General features: G+C 59.9%; 1 protein-coding gene and 1 long non-coding RNA gene across 2 annotated transcripts; both read left to right on the top strand.

Moving 5' to 3' along the window:
- The first annotated feature begins 1,465 nt into the window (after positions 1 to 1,465).
- On the top strand, positions 1,466 to 9,196 carry FXYD1 (FXYD domain containing ion transport regulator 1). Its single transcript, XM_065044020.1, has 8 exons — positions 1,466 to 1,554; positions 1,916 to 1,960; positions 3,899 to 3,934; positions 4,035 to 4,109; positions 6,975 to 7,011; positions 8,438 to 8,487; positions 8,981 to 9,005; positions 9,090 to 9,196. Exons 2-7 carry the CDS (start codon positions 1,945 to 1,947, stop codon positions 9,001 to 9,003), a joined length of 237 nt encoding a protein of 78 aa, XP_064900092.1. The 5' UTR covers positions 1,466 to 1,554; positions 1,916 to 1,944; the 3' UTR covers positions 9,004 to 9,005; positions 9,090 to 9,196.
- A 2,573-nt stretch (positions 9,197 to 11,769) lies between these two features.
- Positions 11,770 to 21,716, top strand: LOC135576842 (uncharacterized). The gene is made up of 6 exons (XR_010468556.1): positions 11,770 to 11,978; positions 17,599 to 17,631; positions 17,804 to 17,878; positions 19,589 to 19,622; positions 20,496 to 20,518; positions 21,229 to 21,716. It is a non-coding gene; the product is annotated as an uncharacterized LOC135576842 (long non-coding RNA).
- The last annotated feature ends 3,167 nt before the right edge of the window (positions 21,717 to 24,883 follow it).

Below are 24,883 nucleotides of genomic sequence, written 5' to 3'. Positions count from 1 at the left end.
TTCTGAACTCCTGGGTCCCTCCCCGAACTCCTGGGTCCCCCCCGAACTCCTGGGTCCTTCCCCAAACTCCTGGGTCCCTCCTGGACGCCTGGGTCCGCCCCCGGACTCCTGGGTCCCTCCCGAACTCCTGGGTCCCTTCTGAACTCCTGGGTCCCTCCCTGAACTCCTGGGTCCCTCCCGGACGCCTGGGTCCGCCCCCGGACTCCTGGGTCCCTCCCGAACTCCTGGGTCCCCTCCCGAACTCCTGGGTCCCTCCCGAACTCCTGGGTCCCTGCTGGATGCCTGGGTCCCTCCCCGGACGCCTGGGTCCCCCCCGAACTCCTGGGTCCCTCCCCAAGCTCCTGGGTCTGCCCCCGGACTCCTGGGTCCCTCCCGAACTCCTGGGTCCGCCCCCGAACTCCTGGGTCCCTCCTGAACTCCTGGGTCCCTCCCGAACTCCTGGGTCCCCTCCCGAACTCCTGGGTCCGCCCCCGAACTCCTGGGTCCCCTCCCGAACTCCTGGGTCCCTCCCGGATGCCTGGGTCCCTCCCCGGACGCCTGGGTCCCCCCCGACCGCCTGGGTCCCCCCAGACAAAGGCGCCGTTTGTCGGTCTCTGGCTCGAGGCCGAGGGACAGACAAAGGGACATTGATTGGGGGGGGGGGGGGTGGGTGTTACTGGGGGGACACTGGGGGGGACTGGGAGGGGTTACTGGGAGTTACTGGGAGCTGCTGGGTCGGTTACTGGGAGGCAACTGGGGGGTTACTGGGACGGAACTGGGGGGGTTACTGGGAGCCCACTAGGGGGCGCTAGAAGGAGATTGGGAGTTACTGGGAGGTAAATAGAAGGTACTGGGGGGGGTTACTGGTAGAGTTGACTGGGAGGGGACCCAGGCGTCCGGGAGGGGACCCAGGAGTGCCGCAGGGACCCAGGCGTCCGGGAGGGGACCCAGGAGTGCCCCAGGGACCCAGGAGTTCGGGAGGGGACCCAGGAGTGCCCCAGGGATGCAGGCGTCTGGAAGGGACCCAGGAGTGCCCCAGGGACCCAGGCGTCCGGGAGGGACCCAGGAGTGCCCCAGGGACACAGGCGTCTGGAAGGGACCCAGGAGTGCCCCAGGGACCCAGGCGTCCGGGAGGGACCCAGGAGTGCCCCAGGGACGCAGGCGTCCGGGAGGGACCCAGGAGTGCCCCAGGGACCCAGGCGTCCGGGAGGGACCCAGGAGTGCCCCAGGGACGCAGGCGTCTGGAAGGGACCCAGGAGTGCCCCAGGGACCCAGGCGTCCGGGAGGGGACCCAGGAGTACCCCAGGGACCCAGGCGTCTGGGAGGGGACCCAGGAGTGCCCCAGGGACCCAGGCGTCCGGGAGGGGACCCAGGAGTGCCCCAGGGACCCAGGCGTCCGGGAGGGGACCCAGGCGTCCGGGCGCAGCCGCTGACGCCTCCTGATGTTTCGACCAACGGGGACAGAGGGTTAAAAATAACACGGCCAAGCAGGGGACCCAGGCGTCCGGGAGGGGACCCAGGCGTCCGGGAGGGGACCCAGGAGTCCGGGAGGGACCCAGGCGTCCGGGGAGCCAGGTATTGGGGGGGGTGAAGGGAATAGGGGGCTACTATTTTGTGGGGGACCCAGGCGTCCGGGAGGGGACCCAGGCGTCCGGGGGACGCCTGGGTCCCCCCCCCGGACGCCTGGGTCCCTTGGCAAGGGCGGGGGGAGGGGCCAAGGTCACGTCTCCATGACAACGGTCGTTCCTCCCCAATTTACCCAATTCTACCCCATTTTGCCCAATTTTACTCAATTTTGCCCATTTTGCCCCAATTTTGCTCCTTTTTCCCCATTTTTGACCAAATCTGTCGAGTTTTTGGGCCAATTTCCCCCATTTTTGTCCAATTTGCCTCATTTTTGCCCAATTTTGCCCAATTCAACCCGTTTTTCCCCCAGTTCTCAGTGGTGGGGGAGGGGCGGCCGCCATGGCCCCGGGAGCAGGTGAGTGAGGGACCCAGGAGTTCGGGAGCTCCCGGACGCCTGGGTCCCTGGGGGGGAGGGGGTGAGTCCCCCCGAACTCCTGGGTCCCTCCCACACTCCTGGGTCTCCTGAACTCCTGGGTCCCTTGGGGCACTCCTGGGTCCCCCTGAACTCCTGGGTCCCTCCCTGAACTCCTGGGTCCTTTGGGGCACTCCTGGGTCCTCCCCAATACTGGGGCCCCCTGAACTCCTGGGTCCCTCGGGGCACTCCTGGGTCCCCCCAAACTCCTGGGTCCTTTGGGGCACTCCTGGGTCCCTCCCCAATACTGGATCCCCCTGAACTCCTGCACCCCTTGGGGCACTCCTGGGTCCCCCCCGAACTCCTGGGTCCTTTGGGGCACTCCTGGGTCCCTCCCCAGTACTGGGTCCCCCTGAACTCCTGTGTCCCTTGGGGCACTCCTGGGTCCCCCCCGAACTCCTGGGTTCTTTGGGGCACTCCTGGGTCCCTCCCCAGTACTGGGTCCCCCTGAACTCCTGGGTCCCTTGGGGCACTCCTGGGTCCCTCCCCGGACTCCTGGGCCCCTCCCTAATATTGGGTCCCTCCCGAACTCCTGGGTCCCCCGCACTCCTGGGTCCCTCCCGAACTCCTGGGTCCTTTGGGGCACTCCTGGGTCCCTCCCCAATACTGGGTCCCCCTGAACTCCTGCACCCCTTGGGGCACTCCTGGGTCCCCCCCGAACTCCTGGGTCCTTTAGGGCACTCCTGGGTCCCTCCCCAATACTGGGTCCTCCTGAACTCCTGGGTCCTTTGGGGCACTCCTGGGTCCCTCCTTGCACTCCTGGGTCCTTTGGGGCACTCCTGGGTCCCTCCTTGCACTCCTGGGTCCTTTGGGGCACTCCTGGGTCCTCCCCAATACTGGGGCCCCCTGAACTCCTGGGTCCCTTGGGGCACTCCTGGGTCCCTCCCCAATACTGGGGCCCCCTGAACTCCTGGGTCCCTTGGGGCACTCCTGGGTCCCCCCCGAACTCCTGGGTCCCTCCACAATACTGGGTCCCCCTGAACTCCTGTGTCCCTTGGGGCACTCCTGGGTCCCTCCCCGGACTCCTGGGTCCTTTGGGGCACTCCTGGGTCCTCCCCAATACTGGGGCCCCCTGAACTCCTGGGTCCCTTGGGGCACTCCTGGGTCCCTCCCCAATACTGGGGCCCCCTGAACTCCTGGGTCCCTTGGGGCACTCCTGGGTCCCCCCCGAACTCCTGGGTCCCTCCACAATACTGGGTCCCCCTGAACTCCTGTGTCCCTTGGGGCACTCCTGGGTCCCTCCCCGGACTCCTGGGTCCTTTGGGGCACTCCTGGGTCCCTCCCCAGTACTGGATCCTCCTGAACTCCTGGGTCCCTTGGGGCACTCCTGGGTCCCTGCCCGCACTCCTCGGTCCTTTGGGGCACTCCTGGGTCCTTTGGGGCACTCCTGGGTCCTTTGGGGCACTCCTGGGTCCCTCCTCGCACTCCTGGGTCCTTTGGGGCACTCCTGGGTCCCTCCCTGATACTGGGTCCTCCTGAACTCCTGCACCCCTTGGGGCACTCCTGGGTCCCCCCCGAACTCCTGGGTCCTTTGGGGCACTCCTGGGTCCCTCCCCGGACTCCTGGGTCCCTTAGGGCACTCCTGGGCCCCCCTCCTCGAACTCCTGGGTCCCCCCCGAACTCCTGGGTCCCTCCCCAATACTGGGTCCTCCTGAACTCCTGGGTCCCTTGGGGCACTCCTGGGTCCCCCCCGAACTCCTGGGTCCCTCCCCAATATTGGGTCCGTCCTGCACTCCTGGGTCCCCCCGTATTCCTGTGTCCCTCCCGCACTCCTGGGTCCCCCCGCACTCCTGGGTCCCTCCCGAACTCCTGGGTCCCCCCGCACTCCTGGGTCCCTCCCGCACTCCTGGGTCCCTCCCGAACTCCTGGGTCCCTTCGCAGCGCCCCCTGAGGACCCGGATGGGCGTTTCCATTACGGTGAGTGTGAGGGGCGGAGCCGCTGGGTGGGGCGGAGTCACGTGTTGGCCCCCGCCCCCCTCCCCTCGCTCACGTGACTCTGACCCCGCCCACCCCCCAGATTATGATTCGCTGCGTCTCGGGGGTTTGATCTTCGCCGGCGTCGTGTTCGTGTTGGGGATCCTCATCATCCTCAGTGCGTACCCCAAAACGGCCCAAATCGCCCCAAAATCGGCCCGAAACACCCCGAAAACGTCAAAAATCACCCCAAAATCACCCAAAATCACCCCGAAATCACCTAAAAACACTTTGAAATGGCCCAAAACACCCCAAAAATGCCCCAAAAAGGGGAAAAATCACCCCGAGATTCGGCGAGAATCAGCAAATTAAGCCCCAAAACACCCCAAAATCGGCCTAAATCACCCCAAAATAACACTAAATCACCATAAATCACCCCAAATCAGCCCAAAATCACCCTAAATCACCCCAAAAATTACCCCAAATTGCCCCAAAATCACCAAAAACACCCAAAATCGACCCAAATCAACCCAAAATCTCCCCAAATCAGCCAAAATCACCCAAAACTCCCCAAAACATCCAAAATCGCCCCAAATTGCCCCAAAATCGCCCCAAATCAGCCCAAAATCGCCCCAAATCGCCCAAAATTACCCAAAACCACCCCAAATTGCCCCAAAATCACCCAAAATTGCCCCAAAATCGCCCAAATCACCCTAAATTACCCAAAAACACCCCAAATTTCCCAAAATCACCCAAAATTGCCCCGAAATCGCCCAAATCAGCCCAAAATCACCCAAAATTACCCAAAACCACCCCAAATTGCCCAAAATCACCCAAAATTGCCCCAAAATCGCCCAAATCAGCCCAAAATCACCCAAAACACCCCAAATTGCCCAAAATCACCCAAAATTGCCCCAAAATTGCCCAAATCAGCCCAAAATCACCCAAAATTACCCAAAACCACCCCAAATTGCCCAAAATCACCCAAAATTGCCCCAAAATCGCCCAAATCAGCCCAAAATCACCCAAAACACCCCAAATTGCCCAAAATCACCCAAAATTGCCCCAAAATTGCCCAAATCAGCCCAAAATCACCCAAAATTACCCAAAACCACCCCAAATTGCCCCAAATCACCCAAAATTGCCCCAAACTGCCCAAATGAGCCCAAAATCACCCAAAATTACCCAAAACACCCAAAACTCCCTAAAATCAGCCAAAATCAGCCCAAAATTGCCCCAAATTCACCCAAAATTCCCAAAATCACCCAAAATTGCCCCAAAATCACCCAAAATCAGCCACAATTACCCAAAATCACCCAAAATTACCCAAAATTACCCAAAATCACCCAAATCAGCCCAAAATTACCCAAAATCTCCCCAAACTCCCCAAAACATCCAAAATCGCCCCAAATTGCCCCAAAATCGCCCCAAATCAGCCCAAAATCGCCCCAAATCGCCCAAAATTACCCAAAAACACCCCAAATTGCCCCAAATCACCCAAAATTGCACCAAAATCGCCCAAATGAACCAAAATCACCCAAAATTACCCCAAAACACCCCAAATTTCCCAAAATCACCCAAAATTGCCCCAAAATCGCCCAAATCAGCCCAAAATCACCCAAAATTACCCAAAATTACCCAAAACACCCAAAACTCCCCAAAATCAACCAAAATCAGCCCAAAATTGCCCCAAATTCACCCAAAATCACCCAAAATCAGCCCAAATCACCCTAAATCTCCCAAAATCGGCCAAAATTACCCCAAAATTGCCCCCAAATCAGCCAAACTCACCCAAAATTGCCCCAAAATCACCCAAAATTACCCAAAACACCCAAAATTCCCCAAAATCACCCAAAATTGCCCCAAAATCGCCCAAATCAGCCCAAAACCACCCAAAATTGCCCAAAAACACCCCAAATTGCCCAAAATCACCCAAAATTACCCCAAAATCACCCAAAACTCCCCAAAACATCCAAAATCACCCCAAATTGCCCCAAAATCACCCAAAATCAGCCCAAACTTGCCCCAAAATCACCCAAAATTACCCAAAATCACCCAAAATCAGCCCAAATCACCCTAAATCTCCCAAAATCAGCCAAAATTACCCCAAAATTGCCCCAAATCAGCCAAACTCACCCAAAATTGCCCCAAAATTCCCCAAAATCACCCAAAATTGCCCCAAAATCGCCCAAATCAGCCCAAAGTCACCCAAAATTACCCAAAAACACCCCAAATTGCCCAAAATCACCCAAATAAGCCCAAAATCACCCTATATTACCCAAAAACACCCCAAATTGCCCAAAATCACCCAAAATTACCCAAAACTCCCCAAAATCACCCAAATCAGCCCAAAATTACCCCAAAATCACCCCAAACTCCCCAAAACATCCAAAATCACACCAAATTGCCCCAAAATCGCCCCAAATCAGCCCAAAATCACCCAAAATTACCCAAAAACACCCCAAATTGCCCCAAATCACCCAAAATTGCCACGAAATCGCCCAAATCAGCCCAAAATCACCCAAAATTACCCAAAAACACCCCAAATTGCCCAAAATCACGCAAAATTGCCCCGAAATTGCCCCGAAATTGCCCAAATCAGCCCAAAATCACCCAAAATTACCCAAAACCACCCCAAATTGCCCAAAATCACCCAAAATTGCCCCAAAATTGCCCCAAATCACCCAAAATTACCCCAAATCACCCAAAACTCCCCAAAATCACCCAAAATTGCCCCAAAATCGCCCAAATTAGCCCAAAATCACCCAAAATCACCCAAAACACCCAAAACTTCCCAAAATCACCCAAATCAGCCCAAAATTACCCAAAACACCCCAAAACATCCAAAATCACCCAAAATTGCCCAAAATCACCCAAAACATCCAAAATCACCCCAAATTGCCCCAAAATCACCCCAAAATCACCCCAAGAATGCAGATTTTTGAATTAACCCAATTTCACCCCAAATCCCCGTTTCTTTCTTTATTTTTTTCCCAAATCCGCTGTTTTTATCCCCAAAATATCCCCTCCCCCCTCCCCCCAGGTCGGCGCTGCCGCTGCAAATTTGACCAACAGCCCAAGTAACTGGGATGGACTGGGAGGGACTGGGAGGGACTGGGAGGGACTGGGATGGACTGGGAGGGACTGGGATGGATTGAGGGGAACTGGGATATACTGGGAGGGACTGGGAGGGACTGGGAGGGACTGGGATGGACTGGGAGGGACTGGGATGGGACTGGGATGGACTGGGAGGGACTGGGATGGACTGGGATGGGACTGGGAGGAACTGGGAGGGACTGGGAGGGACTGGGATGGACTGGGGGGACTGGGATGGACTGGGGGGACTGGGATGGAACTGGGAGGGACTGGGATGGAATGGGATGGACTGGGAGGGTCAATGGGAGGGACTGGGAGGGATTGAAGGGAACTGGGATATACTGGGAGGGACTGGGATGGACTGGGAGGGACTGGGAGGGACGGGGAGGGACTGGGAGGGACTGGGAGGGACTGGGATGGGACTGGAAGGGACTGGGAGGGACTGGGATGGACTGGGAGGGACTGGGATGGACTGGGGATGGGACTGGAAGGGACTGGGATGGGACTGGAAGGGACTGGGAGGGACTGGGATGGACTGGGAGGGACTGGGAGGGACTGGGATGGACTGGGGTGAACTGGGAGGGACTGGGATGGACTGGGAGGGACTGGGATGGACTGGGAGGGAACTGGAGGAACTGGGAGGGACTGGGAGGGATTGAGGGGAACTGGAGGAACTAGGAGGGTACTGGGATATACTGGGAGGGAACTGGGATGGACTTGGATATACTGGGAGGGACTGGGAGGGACTGGGATGAACTGGGAGGGAACTGGGATGAACTGGGAGGGAACTGGGAGGGACTGGGAGGAACTGGGAGGGATTGAGGGGAACTGGGATATACTGGGATGGACTGGGGGGGAACTGGGAGGGATTGAGGGGAACTGGAGGAACTAGGAGGGAACTGGGATATACTGGGAGGGAACTGGGATGGACTGGGAGGGACTGGGATGGACTGGGAGGGACTGGGAGGGACTGGGATGGACTGGGAGGGACTGGGAGGGATCTGGGAGGGAACTGGGAGGGAACTGGGATATACTGGGAGGGACTGGGAGGGACTGGGATGTGGGTTGGGGGAACTGGGATGAACTGGGAGGGACCGGAAAAGACTGGGAGGAACTGGGATGGACTGGGGGGAACTGGAGGAACTGGGAGGGAACTGGGATATACTGGGAGGGACTGGGGGGAACTGGGAGGGAATGGGAAGAATTGGGAGGAACTCGGATATACTGGGATGAACTGGGAGGGACTGGAAAAGACTGGGGGGAATCTGGGAGGGAATGGGGGGAACTGGGAGCACTGGGAGGAACTGGGAAGGGATTTTGGGGGGCACTGGGAGTTACTGGGAGGGACTGGGATGAACTGGGAGGTAACTGGGATGTAACTGGGATGTAACTGGGGTCACTGGTCCCCAGGACGGGGGAGCCGGATGAGACCGAGGGGCCCCTGAGGCAATCGCTGCGACGTGAGTGGCCGGACGCCTGGGTCCCTCCCGAACTCCTGGGTCCCTCCCGAACTCCTGGGTCCCTTCCCGAACTCCTGGGTCCCCTCCCGAACTCCTGGGTCCCCTCCCGAACTCCTGGGTCCCTCCCGAACTCCTGGGTCCCCTCCCGAACTCCTGGGTCCCTCCCGAACTCCTGGGTCCCTCCCCGAACTCCTGGGTCCCCTCCCGAACTCCTGGGTCCCTCCCGAACTCCTGGGTCCCTCCCCGAACTCCTGGGTCCCCTCCCGAACTCCTGGGTCCCTCCCCGAACTCCTGGGTCCCTCCCCGAACTCCTGGGTCCCCCCGAACTCCTGGGTCCCTCCTGAACTCCTGGGTCCCTCCCGAACTCCTGGGTCCCCCCGAACTCCTGGGTCCCTCCCGAACTCCTGGGTCCCCCCGAACTCCTGGGTCCTTCCCGAACTCCTGGGTCCCTCCCGGACGCCTGGGTCCCCCCATTAACCCCTCTGTCTCGCAGGTTTGTCCACGCGGATGCGATGAGGGTGAGTGGCCCGGACGCCTGGGTCCCCGATTCTGGGGGTTCCCCCGGACGCCTGGGTCCCCTCCATGTGTCCCCTCCCCCATAGGTGCCCCCCCATGCCGGGACTGATGGACACGCCCACCGTCCCTCCCCCGCACCCAATAAAGCAGCCCCTCCCCCCATGGGGCGTGGCCGGGGGCGGGGTCAGAGGCACCCAAGGTCTTGTTGTCATTGGCCACCGTGTTGTCACCCAATGCGGCGGCGTCACCCGGCAACCAATGGGGACCCAGCACCCAATGGGGACTCACCCAACATGTCATTGGTCATTGGCCAGCCAATGGGTACCCAACAGCCAATGGGCACCCAACACCTCATGGTCATGGGCACCCAACACCCAATGGGCACCCAACACCCAATGGGAACCCACCCAATATCTCATTGGTTATTGTCCACCCAATGAGCACCCAACAGCCAATGGGCACCCACCCAACATCTCATTGGTCATCGGCCACCCAATGAGCACCCAACAGCCAATGGGCACCCACCCAACATCTCATTGGTCATTGGCCACCCAATGGGCACCCAACAGCCAATGGGCACCCACCCAACATCTCATTGGTCATCGGCCACCCAATGAGCACCCAACAGCCAATGGGCACCCACCCAACATCTCATTGGTCACTGGCCACCCAATGAGCACCCAACACCCAATGGGGACCCACCCAACATCTCATTGGTCATTGGTCACCTCATGGGCACCCAACAGCCAATGGGCACCCACTCAACATCTCATTGGTCATTGGTCACCTCATGGGCACCCAACACCCAATGGGAACCCACCCAATATCTCATTGGTCATCGGCCATCCAATGAGCACCCAACAGCCAATGGGCACCCACCCAACATCTCATTGGTCATTGGCCACCTCATGGGCACCCAACACCCAATGGGCACCCACCCAACATCTCATTGGTCATCGGCCACCCAATGAGCACCCAACAGCCAATGGGCACCCACCCAACATCTCATTGGTTATTGGCCACCCAATGAGCACCCAACACCCAATGGGAACCCACCCAACATCTCATTGGTCACTGGCCACCTCATGGGCACCCAACACCCAATGGGCACCCACTCAACATCTCATTGGTCATCGGCCACCCAATGAGCACCCAACACCCAATGGGCACCCACTCAACATCTCATTGGTCATTGGTCACCTCATGGGCACCCAACACCCAATGGGAACCCACCCAATATCTCATTGGTCATCGGCCACCCAATGAGCACCCAACAGCCAATGGGCACCCACCCAACATCTCATTGGTCATCGGTCACCTCATGGGCACCCAACAGCCAATGGGCACCCACTCATCATCTCATTGGTCATTGGTCACCTCATGAGCACCCAACACCCAATGGGCACCCACCCAATATCTCATTGGTCATCGGCCACCCAATGAGCACCCAACAGCCAATGGGCACCCACCCAACATCTCATTGGTTATTGGCCACCTCATGGGCACCCAACACCCAATGGGGACCCAACATCTCATTGGTCATCGGCCACCCAATGAGCACCCAACACCCAATGGGAACCCACCCAATATCTCACTGGTTATTGGCCACCCAATGAGCACCCAACAGCCAATGGGCACCCACTCAACATCTCATTGGTCATTGGTCACCTCACGGGCACCCAACACCCAATGGGGACCCAACATCTCATTGGTCATCGGCCACGCAATGAGCACCCAACAGCCAATGGGCACCCACCCAACATCTCATTGGTCATTGGTCACCTCATGGGCACCCAACAGCCAATATGCACCCACCCAACATCTCATTGGTCATCAGCCACCCAATGAGCACCCAACAGCCAATGGGCACCCACTCAACATCTCATTGGTCATTGGTCACCTCATGGGCACCCAACAGCCAATGGGCACCCACCCAACATCTCATTGGTTATTGGCCACCCAATGGGCACCCAACACCCAATGGGAACCCACCCAATATCTCATTGGTTATTGGCCACCCAATGAGCACCCAACAGCCAATGGGCACCCACCCAACATCTCATTGGTCACTGGCCACCTCATGGGCACCCAACAGCCAATGGGCACCCACCTAACATCTCATTGGTCATTGGCCACCCAACGAGCACATGACACCCAATGGGGAGCCACCCAACAGGCAGCCACCCAACATCTCATTGGTCATTGCCCACCCAATGGGCACCCAACACCCAATGGTCATTGGCCCGAACTCCTGGGTCCCCCCAAGCCTCCCCCCCGAACTCCTGGGACCCCCCTTGCTCCCCGCCTCCCGAACTCCTGGGTCCCTTTGGGTTCCCCCCGCCGAACTCCTGGGTCCCCCCCACAGTCCCGACTCTCGTGGGCGGGGCCTCCTCTCTGGCTCCGCCCCCGCTGGTGCCGAACGGGTTCGAATTGAGCCGAGCGGAGCCGAAGGGACCGTAATTGAGCCAAGTGGAGCCGAGCGGAGCCGAAGGGACCCGAGCGGAGCCGAGCGGAGCCGAAGGGACCCGAGCGGAGCCGAAGGGACCCGAGCGGAGCCGAAGGGACCCGAGCGGAGCCGAGCGGAGCCGAACGGAGCCGAAGGGACCCGAGCGGAGCCGAAGGGACCCGAGCGGAGCCGAAGGGACCCGAGCGGAGCCGAAGGGACTTGAATTGAGCCAAGTGGAGCCGAGCGCATCCGAACGGATCCGGGAGGAGCCGAGCGGAGCCGAACGGATCCGGGAGGAGCCGAGCGGAGCCGAACGGATCCGGGAGGAGCCGAGCGGAGCCGAACGGATCCGGGAGGAGCCGAGCGGAGGCGAATTGAGCCGAACGAACCCGATCGGACGCCGGAGCCGAGCGGAGCCGAATTGAGCCGAACGAACCCGATCAGACCCCGGAGCCGAACGGAGCCGAATTGAGCCGAACGAGCCCGATCGCCCCCGCCATGGCCACCCCCACGGAACCCGCGATGGGAGGTGGGGGGGGGGGGGAATGGGGGGGGCAGAATTGGGGGGTCTTGGGGGTGCGGGGGGGGGGATGGGAGGGGGGGGAGGGCGGAATTTGGGGGGTCGGATGGGGGGGTGCGTACAGGTGGGTGCTGCAGAGCGGGGGGGGGGGTGATGGGGGTGCGGAATTAGGGGCTGCAGAATTGGGGGGTGCAGAAGTGGGGGGGTGCAGAATTGGGGGGGTCAGGATGGGTGGGGGGCGCAAAACTGGGGGGTGCAGAAATAGGGGGTGCAGGATCAGGTGGGTGCAAAATTGGGGGGGGGGTGAAGGGAACGGATTTGGGGGTCTGGGGGTGCAGAATTGGGGGGGTCAGGATGGGTGGGGCTGCAGAATTGGGGGGTGCAGAAATAGGGGGTGCACGGTACAGGTGGGTGCAAAATGGGGGGGTCAGGGTGGGTGGGGGGTGCGAGATTGGGGGGTGCACGATGGGGGGTGCAGAATTGGGGGGGCCAGAATAAGGGAGATTTAGGGGTGCGGGGGGTGCAGAATTGGGGGGTGCATGGGGGGGTCAGGATGGTTGGGGGGTGCAGAATTGGGGGGGGGTGCAGGTACAGGTGGGTGCAGAATTGGGTGGTGCACGATGCATGTGGGTGCAGAATTGGGGGGGCCGGGATATGGGTGGGGGGTGCAGAATTGGGGGGGGTCGGGATGGGTGGGGGTGGGGGAGGGGCGGGGGGGTCCCCGCACTGTTGCCGCAGCGTGGGGGGGGGGGGGGAGGGGCGTGGGGGGGAGGGGCTTAAACACACGCAGGGTGTGGCCGCGGGGGGGGGGGCTGGGGGGGGTGAGGAGAGCACGGGGCCGTCATTCCGCTCCAGAGTGAACAGACTGAGTGAACAGACCCTGCATGTCCCCATCATTCCGCTCCAGAGTGAACAAACCCCTATATCCCCATCATTCCGCTCCAGAGTGAACAAACCCCTATATCCCCATCATTCCGCTCCAGAGTGAACAGACCCCTATATCCCCATCATTCCGCTCCAGAGTGAACAGACCCCTATATCCCCATCATTCCGCTCCAGAGTGAACAGACCCCTATATCCCCATCATTCCGCTCCAGAGTGAACAGACCCCTATATCTCCATCATTCTGCTCCAGAGTGAACAAACCCCTATATCCCCATCATTCCGCTTCAGAGTGAACAAACCCCTATATCCCCATCATTCCGCTCCAGAGTGAACAGACCCCTATATCCCCATCATTCCGCTCCAGAGTGAACAGACCCCCCCAAATCCCCATCATTCCGCTCCAGAGTGAACAGACGCCTATATCCCCATCATTCCGCTCCAGAGTGAACAGACCCCTATATCCCCATCATTCCGCTCCAGAGTGAACAGACCCCTATATCCCCATCATTCCGCTCCAGAGTGAACAGACCCTGCACGTCCCCATCATTCCACTCCAGAGTGAACAAACCCCTATATCCCCATCATTCCGCTCCAGAGTGAACAGACAGCTATATCCCCATCATTCCGCTCCAGAGTGAACAGACCCCTATATCCCCATCATTCTGCTTCAGAGTGAACAAACCCCTATATCCCCATCATTCCGCTCCAGAGTGAACAAACCCCCATATCGCCATCATTCCGCTCCAGAGTGAACAGACCCCTATATCCCCATCATTCCGCTCCAGAGTGAACGGACCCCTATATCTCCATCATTCCGCTCCAGAGTGAACAGACCCCTATATCCCCATCATTCTGCTCCAGAGTGAACAAACCCCTATATCCCCATCATTCCACTCCAGAGTGAACAGACCCCTATATCTCCATCATTCCGCTCCAGAGTGAACACACCCCTATATCGCCATCATTCCGCTCCAGAGTGAACAGACCCCTATATCCCCATCATTCCGCTCCAGAGTGAACAGACCCCTATATCCCCATCATTCCGCTCCAGAGTGAACAAACCCCTATATCCCCATCATTCCGCTCCAGAGTGAACAGACCCCTATATCCCCATCATTCCGCTCCAGAGTGAACAGACCCCTATATCCCCATCATTCCGCTCCAGAGTGAACAGACCCCTATATCCCCATCATTCCGCTCCAGAGTGAACAGACCCCTATATCCCCATCATTCCGCTCCAGAGTGAACAGACCCCTATATCCCCATCATTCCGCTCCAGAGTGAACAGACCCTGCATGTCCCCATCATTCCGCTCCAGAGTGAACAGACCCCTATATCCCCATCATTCCACTTCAGAGTGAACAGACCCTGCACATCCCCATCATTCCGCTCCAGAGTGAACAGACCCCTATATCCCCATCATTCCGCTCCAGAGTGAACAGACCCCTATATCCCCATCATTCCGCTCCAGAGTGAACAGACCCCTATATCCCCATCATTCCGCTCCAGAGTGAACAAACCCCTATATCCCCATCATTCCGCTCCAGAGTGAACAGACCCCTATATCCCCATCATTCCGCTCCAGAGTGAACAGACCCTGCACGTCCCCATCATTCTGCTCCAGAGTGAACAAACCCCTGTATCCCCATCATTCCGCTCCAGAGTGAACACACCCCTATATCCCCATCATTCCGCTCCAGAGTGAACAGACCCCTATATCCCCATCATTCCGCTCCAGAGTGAACAGACCCCTATATCCCCATCATTCCGCTCCAGAGTGAACAGACCCTGCACGTCCCCATCATTCCGCTCCAGAGTGAACAGACCCCTATATCCCCATCATTCCGCTCCAGAGTGAACAGACCCCTATATCCCCATCATTCCGCTCCAGAGTGAACAGACCCCTATATCCCCATCATTCCGCTCCAGAGTGAACAAACCCCTATATCCCCATCATTCCGCTCCAGAGTGAACAGACCCCTATATCCCCATCATTCCGCTCCAGAGTGAACAGACCCCTATATCCCCATCATTCCGCTCCAGAGTGAACAGACCCCTATATCCCCACCATTCCGCTCCAGAGTGAACAGACCCCTATATCGCCATCATTCCGCTCCAGAGTGAACACACCCCTATATCCCCATCATTCCACTCCAGAGTGAACAAACCCCTATATCCCCATCATTCCGCTTCAGAGTGAACAAACCCCTATATCCCCATCATTCCGCTCCAGAGTGAACAGACCCCTATATCTCCATCATTCTGCTCCAGAGTGAACAAACCCCTATATCCCCATCATTCCGCTCCAGAGTGAACAGACCCTGCACGTCCCCATCATTCCACTCCAGAGTGAACAGACCCCTATATCCCCATCTTTCTGCTCCAGAGTGAACAAACCCCCACATCGCCATCATTCTGCTCCAGAGTGAACAGACCCCTATATCCTCATCATTCCGCTCCAGAGTGAACAGACCCCTATATCTCCATCATTCCGCTCCAGAGTGAACAGACCCCTATATCTCCATCATTCCGCTCCAGAGTGAACAGACCCCTATATCCCCATCATTCCGCTCCAGAGTGAACAGACCCCTATATCCCCATCATTCCGCTCCAGAGTGAACAGACCCCTATATCCCCATCATTCCGCTCCAGAGTGAACAGACCCCTATGTCCCCATCATTCCGCTCCAGAGTGAACAGACCCCTATATCCCCATCATTCCGCTCCAGAGTGAACAGACCACTATATCCCCATCATTCCGCTCCAGAGTGAACAGACCCCTATATCCCCATCATTCCGCTCCAGAGTGAACAAACCCCCATATCGCCATCATTCCGCTCCAGAGTGAACAGACCCCTATATCCCCATCATTCCGCCCCAGAGTGAACAGACCCTGCACGTCCTCATCATTCCGCTCCAGAGTGAACAGACCCCTATATCCCCATCATTCCGCTCCAGAGTGAACAGACCCCTATATCCCCATCATTCCGTTCCAGAGTGAACAGACCCCATATCCCCATCATTCCGCTCCAGAGTGAACATACCCTGCATGTCCCCATCATTCCGCTCCAGAGTGAACAGACCCCTATATCCCCATCATTCCGCTCCAGAGTGAACAGACCCCTATATCCCCATCATTCCGCTCCAGAGTGAACAGACCCCTATATCTCCATCATTCCGCTCCAGAGTGAACAGACCCCTATATCCCCATCATTCCTCTCCAGAGTGAACAGACCCCTATATCCCCATCATTCCGCTCCAGAGTGAACAGACCCCATATCCCCATCACTCCGCTCCAGAGTGAACGGACCCCTATATCCCCATCATTCCGCTCCAGAGTGAACGGACCCCTATATCTCCATCATTCCGCTCCAGAGTGAACACACCCCTATATCCCCATCATTCCACTCCAGAGTGAACAGAGTGTCGTGGAAACACCTGAACTCCTGGGTCCCCCCCGAACTCCTGGGTCCCTCCCGAACTCCTGGGTCCCCCCGAACTCCTGGGTCCCCTCCTGAACTCCTGGGTCCCCCCAAAGTCCTGAGTCCCCTGAACTCCTGGGTCCCCCCGAACTCCTGGGTCCCTCCCGGACTCCTGGGTCCCTCCCCGAACTCCTGGGTCCCTCCCGAACTCCTGGGTCCCCCCGAACTCCTGGGTCCCTCCTGAACTCCTGGGTCCCTCCCTGAACTCCTGGGTCCCTCCTGGACTCCTGGGTCCCTCCCGGACTCCTGGGTCCCCCCAAACTCCTGGGTCCCCCCAAAGTCCTGAGTCCCCCGAACTCCTGGGTCCCTCCCGAACTCCTGGGTCCCCCCGAACTCCTGGGTCCCTCCTGAACTCCTGGGTCCCCCCAAAGTCCTGAGTCCCCCGAACTCCTGGGTCCCCCCGAACTCCTGGGTCCCTTCCGAACTCCTGGGTCCCTCCCCGAACTCCTGGGTCCCTCCCGAACTCCTGGGTCCCCCCAAAGTCCTGAGTCCCCCGAACTCCTGGGTCCCCCCGAACTCCTGGGTCCCTCCCTGAACTCCTGGGTCCCTCCCGGACTCCTGAGTCCATCCCCGAACTCCTGGGTCCCTCCCGAACTCCTGGGTCCCTCCCGAACTCCTGGGTCCCCCAAAGTCCTGAGTCCCCTGAACTCCTGGGTCCCCCCGAACTCCTGGGTCCCTCCCGGACTCCTGGGTCCCTCCCCGAACTCCTGGGTCCCTCCCGAACTCCTGGGTCCCTCCCCGAACTCCTGGGTCCCTCTCGAACTCCTGGGTCCCTCCTGGACTCCTGGGTCCCTCCCGGACTCCTGGGTCCCCCCAAAGTCCTGAGTCCCCTGAACTCCTGGGTCCCCCCGAACTCCTGGGTCCCTCCTGAACTCCTGGGTCCCCCCGAACTCCTGGGTCCCTCCCGAACTCCTGGGCCCCCCCAAAGTCCTGAGTCCCCCGAACTCCTGGGTCCCCCCGAACTCCTGGGTCCCTCCCGAACTCCTGGGTCCCCTCCCGAACTCCTGGGTCCCCCCAAAGTCCTGAGTCCCCTGAACTCCTGGGTCCCCCCGAACTCCTGGGTCCCTCCCTGAACTCCTGGGTCCCTCCCGGACTCCTGAGTCCATCCCCGAACTCCTGGGTCCCTCCCGAACTCCTGGGTCCCCCAAAGTCCTGAGTCCCCTGAACTCCTGGGTCCCTCCCGAACTCCTGGGTCCTCCCGAACTCCTGGGTCCTCCCGAACTCCTGGGTCCCCCCCGAACTCCTGGGTCCCTTTCTCCCCAGAAGCCGCCCGGGCCAAGGATCCCTTCAACTATGGTGAGTATTGGGGGGGGGGGGGGGGGGGGGGTGATTTTTGGGGTGATTTGGGCTGATTTTTGGGGTGATTTTGGGGGGTTTTGGGGCAGAATCTGAGTCGCCGGGCTGGGTGGTTTTAATTTGGGGTGATTTGGGGTGATTTTTGGGGTGATTTTGGGGGTTTTTGGGGCAGATTACGAGTCTCTCCGCTGGGCTGGGCTGGTTTTGGCCATCGGGATGTTCGTGTTCGGGATCCTGGTGGCGCTGAGTGAGTGAACCCCAAAATCACCCCAAATCACCCCAAAATCACCCCAAATCACCCCAAAATCACCCCAAAATCACCCCAAATCACCCCAAAATCACCCCAAAACACCCCAAAATCATCCCAAAGCACCCCAAAATCATCCCAAATCAACCCAAAATCATCCCAAATCACCCCAAAATCACCCCAAATCACCCCAAAATCACCCCAAATCACCCCAAATCACCCCAAAATCATCCCAAATCAACCCAAAATCATCCCAAATCACCCCAAAATCACCCCAAAATCACCCCAAATCACCCCAAATCAACCCAAAATCACCCCAAATCACCCCAAAATCACCCCAAACCACCCCAAAATCTCCCCAAAATCATCCAAAGTCACCCCAAAATCATCCCAAATCACCCCAAAATCCCCCTCAAAATCACCTGAACCCCCAAATTGACCCTGAACCCCCAAATCGACCCTGAACCCCCAAATTTAACCAGGACCCCCCAAATTTGACCCTGAACCCCCAAAATTGACCCTGAACCCCCAAATTGACCCTGAACCCCCAAATTTAACCAGGAACCCCCAAAATTGATTCTGAACCCCAAAATTGACCCCGAACCCCAAGATTTGACCTTGAACCCCCAAATTTGACCCTGAACCCCCAAATTGACCCTGAACCCCCAAATTTAACCAGGAACCCCCAACATTGACCCTGAACCCCAAGATTTGACCCTGAACCCCCAAATTGACCCTGAACCCCCAAATTCACCTTGAACCCCAAAATTGACCCTGAACCCCAAGATTTGACCCTGAACCCCCAAATATAACCAGGAACCCCCCAAATTGACCCTGAACCCCAAAATTCACCCTGAACCCCCAAATTTGACCAGGAACCCTCAAAATTGATTCTGAACCCCAAAATTGACCCTGAACCCCCTAAATTCACCTTGAAACCCAAAATTGACCCCGAACCCCAAGATTTGACCCTGAACCCCCAAATATAACCAGGAAACCCCCAAATTGACCCTGAACCCCCAAATTCACATTGAACCCCCAAATTTGACCCTGAACCCCAAGATTTGACCCTGAACCCCAAGATTTGACTCTGAACCCCCAAAGTGAACCAGGACCCCCCAAAATTAACCCTGAACCCCCAAATTTAACCAGGACCCCCCAAATTTGACCCTGAACCCCCACATTTGACCCTGAACCCCAAGATTTGACCCTGAACCCCCAAATTTAACCCTGAACCCCCAAAATTGATTCTGAACCCCAAAATTGACCCTGACCCCCCCAAATTTGACCCTGAACCCCCTAAATTCACCTTGAACCCCCAAAATAAACCAGGAGCCCCAAAATTGACCCTGAACCCCCAAAATTCACCTCGAACCCCAAAATCGACCCTGAACCCCCAAAATTGAACTTGAACCCCAAAATTCAACTTGAACCCCCAAAATTGACCCTGAACCCCCCAATTCATCCTGAACCCCCAAACTTGACCCTGAACCCCCAAAACTGACCCTGAACCCCAAATTCCCCCGTCGCCATCATTCCGCTCCAGAGTGAACAACCCCAACAAACCCCCAATTCCCCCCTTTGCACCCCAAAAATCCTCCTTCTCCACCCCCAAATCCCCATTTACACCCCAAAAATGACCCCCCCGGGTCCCCCCAATTCTGGGGGTGCCCCCTTAATTTTGGGGTCCCCCCCATTTCCCCCCCATAGGTAAGAAGTTCAAGTGCAAAAAGGCCGAACCCAGGTAAGGACCCCCCCACATTTGGGGTCCCCCCCTTATTATTGAGGTCCCCCCAATTATTGGGGACCCCCCCATGACCCCATAAAATATTGGGGACCCCCCCAAAGACTTTGGGGTCCACATCATTACTGGGGGTCCCCCAATTATTGGGACCCCCCCATGACCCCCCAAATTATTGGGGTCCCTACAGATTTGGGGACCCCCCCAATTACTGGGGTCCCCCCATATTTTGGGACCCCCCAATTATTGGGGACACCTCCTATTATTGGGGTCCCCCTATTATTGGGGTCCCCCATATTATTGGGGACCCCCCATGACCCCCATATATTACTGGGGTCCCCCCATATTTTGGGACCCCCCAATTATTGGGGACCCCTCCTATTATTGGGGTCCCCCATTATTGGGGTCCCCCTATTATTGGGGACCCCCCATATTCAGAGCCCCCCATAAGACTTTGGGGTCCCCTCATAAGACTTTGGGGTCCCCCCCTATTATTGGGGCCCCCAATAATTTGGGGACCCCCCCATGACCCCCATATTACTGGGGTCCCCCCAATATTTAGAGCCCCCCATAAGACATTGGGGTGCCCCCCAATTATTTGGGGTACCCCCATATTTGGGACACCCCATTATTGGGGACCCCCCCAAAGACTTTGGGGTCCCCCATTATTGGGGTCCCCCATATTATTGGGGACCCCCCCATGACCCCCATATATTATTGGGATCCCCCCAATATTTAGAGCCCCCCATAAGACTTTGGGGTACCCCCTATTATTGGGGTCCCCCATAATTTTGGGGACCCCCCCATGACCCCCCATATTATGGGGGACCCCCCATAATTTGGGGGACCCCCCCTGACCCGCCCCTCCCCCCACAGCCCCCCGGACCAACCGAAGACCCGTGAGTGGGGGAGGAGCAAAAAGGGGAGGGGGGGGAGAAATGCTGGGGTTGCCATGGCAACAGGTGACGTCACTAAGGGGTGGAAGGGGATCCCCTGCAGGATTGGGGGAGGGGCCTGAGGCAGCTGCATGGGGGAGGGGCGGGGGTGGAGCCTCCGGACGCCTGGGTTCCCCCCCCCCCCACCCCGAGCTCCTGGGTCCCTCCCGAACTCCTGGGTCCCTCCCCGAACTCCTGGGTTCCCCTCCCGAACTCCTGGGTCCAGCCCCGAACTCCTGGGTCCCTCCCGAACTCCTGGGTTCCCCTCCCGAACTCCTGGGTCCCTCCCGAACTCCTGGGTCCCCCCCCCCGAACTCCTGGGTTCCCCTCCCGAACTCCTGGGTCCCTCCCGAACTCCTGGGTCCGCCCCCGAACTCCTGGGTCTCCCCCGAACTCCTGGGTCTCCCCCGAACTCCTGGGTCCCCCCGAATTCCTGGGTCCCCCCCCCGAACTCCTGGGTCCTTCCCGAACTCCTGGGTCCCTCCCAAATTCCAGGGTCCCTCCCCCGAACTCCTGGGTCCCTGCCCGAACTCCTGGGTCCCTCCCGAACTCCTGGGTCCCTCCCCGAACTCCTGGGTCCCCCTCAGAACACCTGGGTCCCCCCCCACGAACTCCTGGGTCCCTTCCCGAACACCTGGGTCCCCTCTGATTTTCTCTCTCTCTCTCTTTCCCAGCAGCCCCCGCGGCCACCGCGTAGCTCCGCCCACTTCGCCGAGAGCCACGCCTCCTCCCGGACGCCTGGGTCCTTCCCGGACGCCTGGGTCCCTCCGGTGCATGCGCGCCCCTTCCCCCCCACCCCCCACCAGCGAAACACAACGGGGGGGGGGGGGGGGGGAGTGGGGGGAGGGGATGAAATTCGGGGTCCCCCCCCACGCCCCCCCCGCCCCCACGGAGCCAAGGACCCCCCAGAATGGGGGGGACCCCCCAAAATCGGGGCCACCCCCCCCTTTGAAACGCACTTTCCAACCTTGGGGATCCCCCCCCCCCCCCTCCCCAACCCAAGGGGCACCCCCAAAAATCACGCCCCTCCCCCCTCCTAATTTGGGCCCCTCCCCCAAATGGGCGCGTGCTGGGGTGGGGGGAGGGGAATTCGGGGGGTTCCCCCCCCCCCCCCCAAAAGTTGCTGCTCCCCCCGCGCACGGAAATAAAGGAAACGTTTGATAAGCAGCGGGGGGGGGCGGTGTTGGGGGACCCAGGAGTGCGGGGGGACCCAGGAGTTCGGGAGGGACCCAGGAGTGCGGGAGGGGACCCAGGAGTGCGGGGGTAGAACTAAGAATTCGGGGGGACCCAGGAATTCGGGGGGGGACACAGGACTTCGGGAGGGACCCAGGAGTGCGGGAGGGGACCCAGGAGTGCGGGAGGGGACCCAGGAGTGCGGGGGTAGAACTAAGAATTCGGGGGGACCCAGGAGTTCGGGGGGGGGACCCAGGAGTGCGGGAAGGGACTCAGGAGTGCGGGAGGGGACCCAGGAGTGCGGGAGGGGACCCAGGAGTGCGGGGGTAGAACTAAGAATTCGGGGGGACCCAGGAGTTCGGGGGGGGACCCAGGAGTTCGGGAAGGGACCCAGGAGTTCGGGAAGGGACCCAGGAGTGCGGGAGGGGGGAACCAGGAGTGTAGGGGGACCCAGGAGTTCGGGGGGGGACCCAGGAGTCCGGGAAGGGGACCCAGGAGTCCGGGAAGGGGGAACCAGGAGTGTAGAGGGACCCAGGAGTTCGGGGGGGGACCCAGGAGTGCGGGAGGGACCCAGGAGTGCGGGAGGGGACCCAGGAGTTCGGGAGGGGACCCAGGAGTGCGGGAGGGGACCCAGGAGTGCGGGAGGGACCCAGGAGTTCGGTGGGGGGGAACCCAAAAATTGGGGGGGGACACAGGACTTCGGGAGGGACCCAGGAGTGCGGGAGGGGACCCAGGAGTGCGGGAGGGACCCAGGAGTGCGGGGGTAGAACTAAGAATTCGGGGGGACCCAGGAGTTCGGGGGGGGGACCCAGGAGTGCGGGAAGGGACTCAGGAGTGCGGGAAGGGACCCAGGAGTGCGGGAGGGGACCCAGGAGTGCGAGGGGGGGGGGAACCCAAAAATTGGGGGGGGACCCAGGAGTTCGGGAGGGACCCAGGAGTTCGGGGGGGGACCCAGGAGTTCGAGTGGGAACCCAGGAGTGCGGGAGGGACCCAGGAGTGCGGGGGTAGAACTAAGAATTCGGGGGGACCCAGGAATGCGGGAGGGACCCAGGAGTTCGGGAGGGACCCAGGAGTGCGGGAGGGACCCAGGAGTGCGGGAAGGGGGAACCAGGAGTGTAGGGGGACCCAGGAGTTCGGGAAGGGACCCAGGAGTTCAGGAGGGACCCAGGAGTCCGGGAAGGGACCCAGGAGTTCGGGGAGGGGAACACAAAAATTGTGGGGGGACCCAGGAGTTCGGGGAGGGACCCGGGAGTGCGGGAAGGGACCCAGGAGTTCGGGAAGAGACCCAGGATGCCGGGGGGGACCCAGGAGTGCGGGAGGGACCCAGGAGTTCGGGGGTGGGGGGGAACCCAAAAATTGGGGGGGGACCCAGGTCTTCGGGCGGGACCCAGGAGTGCGGGGGGTGAACCCAAAAATTAGGGGGGACCCAGGAGTTCGGGAGGGACCCAGGAGTTCGGGGGGGGACCCAAAGATTGGGGGGGGACCCAGGAGTTCGGGGGGGGACCCAGGAGTGCGGGAAAGGGGATCCATATTTTGGGGTCCCCCCGGTTTTACTCCCGGGTCCTTCCCGAACTCCTGGGTCCTTCCCGAACTCCTGGGTCCTTCCCGGACGCTTGGGTCCCTTATTTGTGTTTCCCCCCGAACTCCTGGGTCCCCCCCCCACCCCGAACTCCTGGGTCCCTCTCGGACACCTGGGTCCTTCCAGATCCCAGATGGTCCCTGTCATCCCCCCTCCACATTCCCCACATTCCCCTATCAGCCGGGGAGGGACCCAGGCGTCCGGGAGGGACCCAGGAGTTCAGGAGAGGACCCAGGCGTCCGGGAGGGACCCAGGAGTTCAGGAGGGGACCCAGGCGTTCGGGAGGGACCCAGGAATTCGGGGGGAGACCCAGGAACTCAGGAGGGACCCAGGAGTTCAGGAGGGGACCCAGGCGTTCGGGAGGGACCCAGGAATTCGGGGGGAGACCCAGGAATTCAGGAGGGACCCAGGCGTTCGGGAGGGACCCAGGAGTTCAGGAGGGGACCCAGGCGTCCGGGAGGGACCCAGGAGTTCAGGAGGGGACCCAGGAATTCAGGAGGGACCCAGGCATTCGGGAGGGGACCCAGGAGTTCAGGAGGGGACCCAGGCGTCCGGGAGGGGACCCAGGAGTTCGGGAGGGGACCCAGGCGTTCGGGAGGGGACCCAGGCGTTCGGGGGGAGACCCAGGAACTCAGGAGGGACCCAGGAGTTCAGGAGCGGACCCAGGCGTCCGGGAGGGAGCCAGGAGTTCAGGAGCGGACCCAGGCGTCCGGGAGGGAGCCAGGAGTTCAGGAGCGGACCCAGGCGTTCGGGAGGGACCCAGGCGTTCGGGAGGGGACCCAGGCGTTCGGGAGGGGACCCAGGAACTCAGGAGGGACCCAGGAGTTCAGGAGGGGACCCAGGCGTCCGGGAGGGACCCAGGAGTTCAGGAGGGGACCCAGGCGTTCGGGAGGGGACCCAGGAATTCGGGGGGAGACCCAGGAATTCAGGAGGGGACCCAGGCGTCCGGGAGGGACCCAGGAGTTCAGGAGGGGACCCAGGCGTCCGGGAGGGACCCAGGAGTTCAGGAGGGGACCCAGGCGTTCGGGAGGGACCCAGGAATTCAGGAGGGACCCAGGCGTTCGGGAGGGACCCAGGCGTTCGGGGGGAGACACAGGAATTCAGGAGGGACCCAGGCGTCCGGGAGGGAGCCAGGAGTTCAGGAGCGGACCCAGGCGTTCGGGAGGGACCCAGGCGTTCGGGAGGGGACCCAGGAATTCGGGGGGAGACCCAGGAACTCAGGAGGGACCCAGGAGTTCAGGAGGGGACCCAGGCGTCCGGGAGGGACCCAGGAGTTCAGGAGGGGACCCAGGAGTTCAGGAGGGGACCCAGGCGTTCGGGAGGGACCCAGGCGTCCGGGAGGGACCCAGGAATTCGGGGGGAGACCCAGGAGTTCAGGAGGGGACCCAGGCGTCCGGGAGGGACCCAGGAATTCTGGGGGAGACCCAGGAATTCAGGAGGGACCCAGGCGTCCGGGAGGGACCCAGGAGTTCAGGAGGGGACCCAGGAGTTCGGGAGGGGACCCAGGCGTTCGGGAGGGACCCAGGAATTCGGGGGGAGACCCAGGAACTCAGGAGGGACCCAGGAGTTCAGGAGGG

This window comes from Columba livia, chromosome 31, assembly GCF_036013475.1.
Source record: "Columba livia isolate bColLiv1 breed racing homer chromosome 31, bColLiv1.pat.W.v2, whole genome shotgun sequence".
Classification (NCBI taxonomy): domain Eukaryota; kingdom Metazoa; phylum Chordata; class Aves; order Columbiformes; family Columbidae; genus Columba; species Columba livia.
The sequence above is the reverse complement of the archived record's forward strand: the minus strand, read 5'-3'. Positions and strand labels throughout refer to the sequence as shown.